The sequence below is a fragment of the Moschus berezovskii genome, chromosome 4 (genome assembly GCF_049115385.1).
Source record: "Moschus berezovskii isolate FMDL1 chromosome 4, NW_MosBer_1.0, whole genome shotgun sequence".
NCBI lineage: Eukaryota > Metazoa > Chordata > Mammalia > Artiodactyla > Moschidae > Moschus > Moschus berezovskii.
In genome coordinates, this window is record NC_142463.1 from 65,026,750 (window position 1) to 65,037,446 (window position 10,697).

A 10,697-nucleotide genomic window follows, 5' to 3' on the forward strand; every position below is an offset into this window, starting at 1 on the left:
TCAGCTGGTAAAGAATCTGCCTGCAATGCAGGAGACTTGGGTTCAATTCCTGGGTCAGGAAGATCCCCTGGAGAAAGGATGGGCTACCCACTCCACTATTCTTGGGCTTCCCTGGTCATTCAGATGGTTAAGAATCCACTTACAATGCAGGAGACCCAGATTCAATTGTTGGGCTGGAAAGATCCAAGGAGAAGGAGCTGGAAACCCACTCTAGTATTCTTGCCTGGAAAATCCCCAAGGACAGACAGCCTGGTGGGCTACAGCCCGTGGGTCTCAAAGAGTTGGACACAACTAGAGAGTCGGACACAACTAGCAACTAAGCACAGCACAGCAAAATTAGAGAACTGAATACCAAATCTTGTTCTCTGCTATCCACTTTTCCAGCTCCTGACACCTAAGTTATCTCCCTCTTCCTTAATTCTAGCGTCATTTAGTATCTGCATTTAATCAAGTTTAGGGCTTCCCTGGTGGCTCAGAGGTTAAAGTGTCTGCCTGCAATGCGGGAGATCTGGGTTCAATCCCTGGGTCAGGAAGATGCCCTGGAGAAGGAAATGGCAACCCACTCCAGTATTCTTGCCTGGAGAATCCCATGGATGGAGGAGCCTGGTGGGCTACAGTCCACAGGGTCCCAGAGCTGGACACGACTGAGCAACTTCAATTTCACTTTACTTTCACTTTCTTTAATCAATTTTACTTTATTCTACACTGTCATTCTCTAATTGTTTTGGTATATCTTAATATAACTAGAAAATAAGCAGCTAGTTTAAAATTGTCTTTAATTTTCATAACATTATTTGGTGATTAGATAAGTTTTACTAATGTGGCAAGCACTTAAATCTAATGATTGATTTTAAAATAATATTATTTGGCCAGTTTTTTTCTTTATTCTAAGATATTTTGAGCAAGGGTTAGTTATTGCAGGATTATATCTAGGACACTGGTATACTAAAAGTTTCTAAGGTCTGGAAAATTCATCTTTTGTAAGTTTAAAAAGAAATGTTTAAATGTATTTTATAGTACATTGATAAGAGTATAATATCAAATATGATTTTCCCACTTAAAATTAGAATCATATGGAATATGACTCAGCCATAAAAGAGAACTAAATACTGCCATTTGCAGCAACATGAATGGACCTAGAGATAGTCAAACTGAGTGAAGTAAGTCAGACAGAGAAAGACAAATCTATGATATCACTTATACGTGAAATCTTTAAAAATGGTACAAAACAGAAACAGAGTCACGGTTGTAGAAAACAAATTTATAGTTATCAGGGGCAAAAGGAGCTGGGGAGAGATAAATTGGGAGGTTAGGATTGACATATAAACACTACTGTATATAAAATAGATAACTAATAAAGACCTACTGTATGGTACAGAGAACTCTACTCAATATTCTGTAATGTCCTATATGGAAAAAGAATCTAAAAAAAGAATGGATAAATGTATTTGTATAACTGATTCACTTTGCTACATATCTGAAACTAACATTTTGTTAATCAACTATATTTCAGTAAAACTTTTTCAAATAAAATAAAATTAGCATTATAAAAGAAATAAAATTCCATTTTAGGAGGACATCGGTTTTACGCCAATAAAGACATAAATGGCCTTACTAATGCATTCAGTAGAATTTCATCTAGAAGTGGCAGTATCACTCAGCAGACTATTCAGGTCAGTATCTTAAAAAAATTATTTGCCTTTTCACACTTGTAACAAATTTTTATTATCCTAAATGGTAACTTCTTTCTCTAATAAATAACTCACCTGTCCAAAAGCATTTTAGGTTCCAGAAGAAAAACATCGTACTGAATTTGCTTTTTGTGATACTTATAGCCACTTTTTCTTTTGATTCTTCTATTTTTAATTAATATAAACATTCAACATACTTGGTTATTTTAATTGAAATCTTAAAAGTATATTTAGAATTTCTCTAAACTGACTAAACTCTGAAATCTTATTAACTGTAATAACAAATCAGTCTCATGTGTTTGTTGTTTACATTTACGTTAACAGTTGGAAAGCAAAGCCTTGGCAATTACAGGAAAGAAATGGGTAAATGGTACAGTGCCTGTGGATAGTACAATTGGAAATGACACTTTCTTTGTTGTCACATGGACAATAAAAAAGCCAGAAATTCTTCTCCAGGATCCAAAAGGAAAGAAATATAAAACCTCAGATTTCAAAGAAGATAAGCTAAATATTCGTTCTGCTCGTCTTCGAATACCTGGTATTGCAGAGGTAAGAATATTTTTTATTTTCTCCATGCTTTACCAACCAATTTTAAGGAAAAAATGAAGACAATATCTCATATAGGAGTAGGAAGATATTACAAAAGCTCTAAAATAGATGTTTTTTTTAATTTTCAGACAGGTACTTGGACTTATAGCCTTCTAAATAATCATGCCAGTTCTCAAATACTAACAGTGACAGTGACCACTCAAGCAAGAAGTCCTACTACACCCCCAGTAACTGCAACTGCTCACATGAGTCAAAACACAGCACATTATCCTAACCCAGTGATTGTTTATGCACAAGTCAGTCAAGGGTTTTTGCCTGTACTGGGAATCAATGTAACTGCCATTATAGAAACTGAAGATGGACATGAAGTAACATTGGAGCTCTGGGACAATGGTGCAGGTAATAAGAATCTGCATCAACTTTCACTGAACTTAAAATTCTACTATAGTCACATGTGTTCAGTTCAGTTCAGTTCAGTCGCTCAGTCGTGTCCGACTCTCCGCGACCCCATGAATCACAGCACGCCACATGTGTTAGAAGTCAGGATTTCCTATATATCCAAAGAAACATACTTTAAGTGAATTAAATTTAATTGTAATGCTTTTGAAACATTTTAACCTTTCACTTAGCTATCTTGTCTAGGCGTGAACAAAAGCATATTTATCTTCTCTAAATTTTATGAATAATTTTACTTTTCCCATATAACAGTACAATTTTTCTCTATTTTCATTAGTATCAGTGTTTTACATTTGCTTTCTCCAGTTTAGTTACATTTTCCTTATTTTGATAGGGTTCTCTTATGAAATAATAGTAACTAATATTAATTGCATGTTTACCATGAACTAGACTTTTCCAAAGTCAAAGGTTGGCAAGTGGCCAAACCAGACTTTGAACCCAAGTGGCCTGATTCTTAGATTCATGTACTTAAAAAATCGTGCTATACTATCCCCCAAAATAGCTTCCATCACTAGGGCTCATAAGTAGTTGATGTCATTTTTACTTTGTTGTATATCTAATATTATATTTCAATATCAAGGTGCTGATACTGTCAAGAATGATGGCATCTATTCAAGATATTTTACAGATTACCGTGGAAATGGTAGATACAGTTTAAAAGTACATGCCCAGGCAAGAAACAACATGGCTAGGCTAAGTTTAAGACAACCACAGAACAAAGCCCTGTATATACCAGGCTATATTGAAAATGGTAAGTGGCATTAAAATAGAAATATGTCATTTATCTAGGTAAATTATATGTGACAAGCATTCAAATTAAAAGGTACCATGGAGGCGGCACTAGTGGTAAAGAACCCACCTGCTAATGCAGGAGATGTAAGAGACATGAGTTCGATCCCTGGATTGGAAAGATCTCCTGGAGGAGGAAATGGCAACCCACTCCAGTATTCTTGACTGAAGAATCGCCCTGGACAGAGAAGCCTGGCCGGCTACAGTCCAAGAGTTGGACATGACTGAAGCAACTTAGCATGGAAAACCTAAGTATAGAGTTATATAATCAAATTAATGTTTCAAAACCATATTTATGATAAGGGACCTAGTTTTGTTTATATCTCCCTCAGTTCATTTCAATTACACTGAAAAAAAATTTACTATGGCAAGCATTTTGCTATATACTGGAGCTACAGAGATAAATAAGGGGCCATCCTTGTCCTCAAAGAATTTAGAGTCAAGAATAAAGACAGATGGGTTAAACAATAGTACTAATATTTCATAATGTCTCCTCATCAATTTTAAAATAACACCAATAAAACAAGCTTTTTTTCACTAGAAGTTATTACTTTTTCAATAGCTGCTGCTACTCAATATTAACCCCTCTACAGCTGCAAATGAGATTATAAGAATAGATATGGCAATATGAAAAGTTACAAAATTGCTTTTTTGGTAGGTAAAATTATACTGAACCCACCCAGACCTGAAGTCAAAGATGACCTGGCAAAAGCTGAAATAGAGAACTTTAACAGACTAACCTCTGGAGGATCATTTACTGTATCAGGAGCTCCTCCTTCTGGTAATCAACCTTCTGTGCTCCCACCCAATAAAATTATAGACCTTGAAGCAAAATTTAAAGAATATCATATTCATGTCTCATGGACAGCCCCTGGCAATGTCCTAGATAAAGGAAAAGGTAAGTGTGATATTATATTTTTAAATATTATATACTAAAAGAAATCCCACAGGCTTTAAAAATTGCTCAAAAATTTCTAATGTTCTATTTATAAATAAACATATATAGATTGTCTCGGAGAAGGCAATGGCAAGCCACTCCAGTACTCTTGCCTAGAAAATCCCATGGATGGAGGAGCCTGGTAGGCTGCAATCCGTGGAGTCGCTAAGGGTCGGACACGACTGAGCGACTTCACTTTCACTTTTCACTTTCACACATTGGAAAAGGAAATGGCAACCCACTCCAGTGTTCTTGCCTGGAGAATCCCAGGGACGGGGGAGCCTGGTGGGTTTCCGTCTATGGGGTCACACAGAGTGTGACTTAGCAGCAGCAGCATATTGTCTACTATCAGTTACCTGTTTTCATATGTGAAAACTTAAGCCCCAAGAGATAATGAATTGGCCCAAATTACTTCTATATTTAATAAATTAGAAGTCTAACTCACTCTCATCAGATTCAGTTGTACCAAACCGCCTCTCACAACATGAACTATCTTAGAAATTCTTTGAGAAGACTGATTTCCTAACACAGAAAATTTTTTCTATGTATTTCTGTACTTGCATAATTTCATTCATTCATTGACCTCTTATTGAATTTTCAAAAACTATTTAGGTTCTTAAGAAATAAGCCCTACTCTCAACAGTTAAGTAGAGAAGATAGTTCCTGAAAATAAAAGATAATTTTATAGAATATAATCAGATACACCATTGGATGGCCACTTCTATTAACAGTTGAAGGTTAAGATCACAACGTATATCTTAAAGGACTTTTCAGGGGAGACTATCCCTGACCTAAGTCTTGAAGAATGAAAGAAGTTAATGAATTTAAATGAAGATGTCCCAGAGAGAGGATCACGAGCAGAGATTTGGCTATGGAGTTTGAATTAAATTTCAAGGCCAAAATAGCTCATTCATTCAAAGTTCCTCATAATAAACTGCCCTCATTCCAAAAAGCTTAAATCACGTTTAGCTTTGCTTTAAATTTAACTAAATTAAATTAGTATTTATTGAATGACTAACATATTCCAGAATTGTGCTAGACTAGAAGATTTTCATGGGGTAAAGCCAATTTTGTTATTTTCCCTTTAGGTGGTAAAATGAAAGTAATATGCATATGAACAGACACAATAACTCAGAGTGCTTAAAAGTGACTTTCAGTGCTCCTTCACTTGGATTATAATATACCCCTCACTATATGCTCTCAAAAGAAATGATGCTTCTTAATCTTTCATTTCCTATGTAGTTATATTTCTTTTTATTATTCAGTTCAGTTCAGTTCAGTCGCTCAGTCGTGTCCGACTCTCCGCGACCCCATGAATCACAGCACGCCAGGCCTCCCTGTCCATCACCAACTCCCGGAGTTCACTCAAACTCATGTCCACAGAGTCGGAGATGCCATCCAGCCATCTCATTCTCTGTCGTCCCCTTCTCCTCCCGCCCCCAATCTTTCCCAGCATCAGAGTCTTTTCCAGTGAGTCAACTCGTCGCATGAGGTGGCCAAAGTATTGCAGTTTCAGCTTTAGCATCAGTCCCTCCAATGAACATCCAGGATTGATCTCCTCTAGAATGGACTGGTTGGATCACACAATGAAAAAAATTATTCTGAAGCCAAAGAAAACATAAAATACCTACAAAAAGCTCTTTGTACTTCAGTACTGAGACTCTTATCATGACAGCTTCTGAAATACATTATGACCCTTAAAACTATGGTGAAAAATATATATATATACTTTCACTGAAAAAGCCATAATGAAATTATCTTACTATCTGTTTAGTTCTAACTTGAATTCAGTTAGATTAAGCCTTTAGATTAAGACTGGATTCATAATAATTGTCCCTTATGCTGCTTACAGGAACTAAAAGAAGGAAGAAAGTATTTCATACACACATTGAAAAAGAAAGAACTTCAGTGTGTTTAACCTCAAACACCTACAATAGGTGGGATCCGATCTCCCTCTTTTCTTGTAACTAATAGGAAGATATTGTAGTTCTATCAAATTTTACCCTTAGGTATTACAAAAGGAGGTAGTAGCAGTATCTCAAAAAATAAATGAATAGCCTATATAATTTTGAATGAAAAACTTAAATTTACTGGGACCCAATTTCCATTTCTGTCATATATGCAAATCAGACTAGATGACCTACAATTACTAAAACAAGTAGATATAATTCTAATATTTTACGATCTTCTAATTTTGTCATTTTGGGCATCAACTGAATAAACATTTTTGGCCAAAAAGTAATATTTTTATTAAAGTGCAATTGATCTACACTATTTTAGTTCTGAATACATAATATAGTAATTTGATGTATCTATACAGTACAAAATGATCATCACTTTAAATCTAGTTACCATCTGTCACCATACAAAGGCACCATAGTATTATTGACTACATTCTCCATACTGTACATTTCATCACCATGACTGGTTTATTTTGTAACTGGAAGTTTGTACCTCTTCATCTCCCTTACAGACTTCACTCACTCCCCCCATTCCCCTCCCATTTGGCAAATACTTGTTTGTCCTCTGTATTGATGAGTCTATTTTGTTATATTTGTTCATTTGTTTGTTTTTAGATTCCACATATAAATGAAATCACATGGTATTTGTCTTTTCTATCTGACTTAATTCACTTAGCATAATACCCTCTAGGTCCATCCATGTTGTCATTTAATACAAGATCTCCTTCTTTTTATGACTGATTAATATTCCGTTGTGTCTAAGTATGTATATATAGGGCTTCTGTAGTAGCTCAGTTCGGAGAAGGCAATGGCAATCCACTCCAGTACTCTTGCCTGGAAAACCCCATGGACAGAGGAGTCTGGTGGGCTGCAGTCCATGGGGTTGAGAAGAGTCGGACACGACTGAGTGACTTCACTTTCACTTTTCACTTTCATGCATTGGAGAAGAAAATGGCAACCCACTCCAGTGTTCTTGCCTGGAGAATCCCAGGGACAGCGGAGCCTGGTGGGCTACCTTCTGCGGGGTCACACAGAGTCAGACACGACTGAAGCGACTTAGTAGCAGCAGCAGCAGCAGTAGCTCAGCTGGTAGAGAATTCACTTGAGATGTAGGAGACCCCCAGTTCAATTCCTGGGTTGGGAAGATCTCTTGGAGAAGGGATAGGCCAGCCACTCCAGTGTTTTATATATATATATCCATTCACCTATCAATGGACACAGGTTGCTCCATATCTTAGCTATTGTAAATAATGCTGCAATGAATATAGAAGTGCATATATCTTTTTGAATTAGTGTTTTTGTTTTCTTGAGAAAAATACCCAGAAGCAGAATTCCTGGATCATATGATCATTCTACTTTTAATGTTTTTAGTAACTTCTATACTGTTTTCCAACCTTGATAGTATATTAAAAAGCAGAGACATTACTTTGCCAACCAAGGTCCGTCTAGTCAAGGCAATGATTTTTCCCGTGGTCATGTATGGTTGTGAGAGTTGGACTGTGAAGAAGGCTGATCACCGAAGAATCGATGCTTTTGAACTGTGGTGTTGGAGAAGACTCTTGAGAGTCCCTTATACTGCAAGGAGATCCAACCAGTCCATTCTAAATGAGATCAATCCTGGATGTTCATTGGAGGGACTGATGCTAAAGCTGAAACTGCAATACTTTGGCCACCTCATGGGACGAGTTGACTCACTGGAAAAGACTCTGATGCTGGGAAAGGTTGGGGGCGGGAGGAGAAGGGGACGACGGAGAATGAGATGGCTGGATGGCATCACCGACTCTGTGGACATGAGTTTGAGTGTACTCGGGAGTTGGTGATGGACAGGGAGGCCTGGCGTGCTGTGATTCATGGGGTCGCGGAGAGTCGGACACGACTGAGCGACTGAACTGAACTGAACTGATACTGTTTTCCATAGTGGTGCAACAATTTACATTCCCACCAACAGTGCAAGAGGGTTCCCTTTTCTCTACATTTTGGCCAACACTTGTTTTTTATTGTTTTTTTAATAATACATATTCTGACAGGTGCAAGGTAGTTTTGATTTGCATTTCCCTGATGATTGGTAATGTTGAGCATTTTTCATGTGTCTTTGGGGGCCCAGAAGTACTTCACATTGAAAAGATAAACTGAATCTTCATAAAATTGGAAAGCTCCTTCCTATGCAGTAAGAGTTCATGGAGGAGAGTCATCAAGTGATGAAACACATTACCAAGAGTTCAAGGAGAAATTGGACCACCTGTTGGGCCCTGAAGAATAAGTACAATTTGCATAGATAGGGAGAGGGAGGCACATTCCAGGGATTCACGGCAGGGAGAAAAGGAACCAAATATTATGCTCAAAGTCAAGAAAGCAAAATTTCACAATGAAATATTTGAATTAAAATAAGGGATGGATGGATAGTTAGATAGATCCACCAAAATTAAATACAGAGAGGATGTGAAGAGTAGCAGAATAGATCAGATCAATAAGATGTATTTATTAAAAGACTCAGATGTTAAGGCACAGGGCCTGAGTTAAAAAGAAAAACCTAAATTTAAGTTATTCACCACATACTTAAAACATCTTCAACATTTCATGAAATAAAGTCCTCACTTCAGAAAAAGACATCCGATGTTTTATTGTTCATGGCATTTCCTAATATTAAAATATATTTATATTTATCTACGGCTCTGATGGGTTTCTAAAAGCATTTTGAAATGAAACATTTGTATTATCTTTCTTTCCTTTCTTGCTAAAGTAACAGTAATAATAACTAATATTTCAAACATTTCTTAAGTCCCAGACATTGTGCTAAACACTTTTCATGCATTCTCACATATAATTTCATCACTAGCATTCCATATATATTTGTTGGATGAAATGAATGATTGATTCTCTTTTTATAGTTAAGAAAACTAAGAAGTATTAAATTTTTCTTTCTTATAGCTAGAAAGTAGTAGAACTAAGGTGCTAGTCCAAGTCCACCTGGCTCTTACACATGTTAATTAGTACACATTCCAGACTCTTTGCCTCCCTTTGCGCTTTGTCCATATCCCTGGTTCCTACTCTACTTATCTGCTCTTACTCATCCATCTTATAACTCCCTCTCTCAGCTTAATGGAAAATAGCACAGACATAAGGTACTGAATGTCTTTACTATACTCAAACATTATTATGTTCCTTGTTCTAAATCAAGAGTAGGCTCAGTTCTTCATATTTCTATTTCTTAAAAAATTGAGATCCATTTTTAGTACTATACAATTTTAAATTCTTTGTGATTAGGTAACTAGATAAAAAACTGTTCACATATTTGTTCTTAAAGAAGATGGAATAACCAGACAAAAAAACCCAGTGTGCATCTCTGATGGATCCTTAAATGTAAAACAATGTGGTAGCAATAAGGCATGTAGTGACTCTAACGTACATGAAATTTCTATTTGTTTTCCAGCCAACAGCTACATTATAAGAATAAGTAAGAGTTTCGTGGATCTCCAAGAAGATTTTGACAGTGCTACTTTAGTGAATACTTCTAGTCTAAAACCTAAGGAGGCTGGCTCAGTAGAAAATTTTGAATTTAAGCCAGAACCTTTTAGAATAGAAAATGGCTCCAACTTCTATATTGCAGTCCGAGCCATCAATGAAGCCAATCTCACCTCAGAGGTTTCTAACATTGCACAAGCAATCAAGTTTATTCCTATGCCAGAAGACAGTGTCCCTGCTCTGGGTATCAAGATTTCTGCAATCAGTTTGGCAATTTTTGGATTAGCTATGATTTTATCTATATTTTAAACTAGGGATTGCATCAGAACTGAGATTCACTGTTACACATAGTTGGCAAACATTTATTTAGAATTTAATTTGCTATACACATTGTCTATTATAAAGCTCTTTGAAATATATGTGAATGTATGAAAGTTGTAAATTTCCTAAATACTTGTTTACTATTTCTATTAGTTTCACTTTAAAGCAAAATGAATATACCATTTCCTATCATAGAAAAATCCATTTATTAACTAACCATAAAATAAAATGCATATTTTTACTTGCTGGCTTTTTTTTTTCTTTTTTTTTTTTTTGGCTATGCCATACAGCTTGCAGGATCTCACTTCCCCAAATAGGAACTGAACCCAGGCAACACCAGCAAGAGTGCCAAATCCTAACTTCTAGACCACTAGGGAACACCTTAATTATTGGGTTTTTAAGAAACACTTTCAAAGTGTGCAATAAATTCACTTGGTATATTAATAAAATCAAAGTTTTTCTAAGCCATTTGAAACATATTTATGAATCCACAATAGAAATAATTTTATGATATAATTATTTAGGTTTCAT

The 10,697-nt window shown here is 36.0% G+C and overlaps 1 protein-coding gene across 1 annotated transcript in view; it reads left to right on the forward strand.

Moving 5' to 3' along the window:
- Positions 1 to 10,154, forward strand: part of LOC129541386 (calcium-activated chloride channel regulator 1) — a 30,780-nt gene extending 20,626 nt beyond the window's left edge. Inside the window, exons 9-14 of the mRNA XM_055403257.2 lie at positions 1,573 to 1,673; positions 2,016 to 2,240; positions 2,369 to 2,639; positions 3,277 to 3,447; positions 4,144 to 4,383; positions 9,814 to 10,154. Coding sequence (XP_055259232.2) covers positions 1,573 to 1,673; positions 2,016 to 2,240; positions 2,369 to 2,639; positions 3,277 to 3,447; positions 4,144 to 4,383; positions 9,814 to 10,154 — 1,349 coding nt within the window. The remainder of the gene's footprint in view (positions 1 to 1,572; positions 1,674 to 2,015; positions 2,241 to 2,368; positions 2,640 to 3,276; positions 3,448 to 4,143; positions 4,384 to 9,813) is intronic.
- Positions 10,155 to 10,697: the final 543 nt, after the last annotated feature.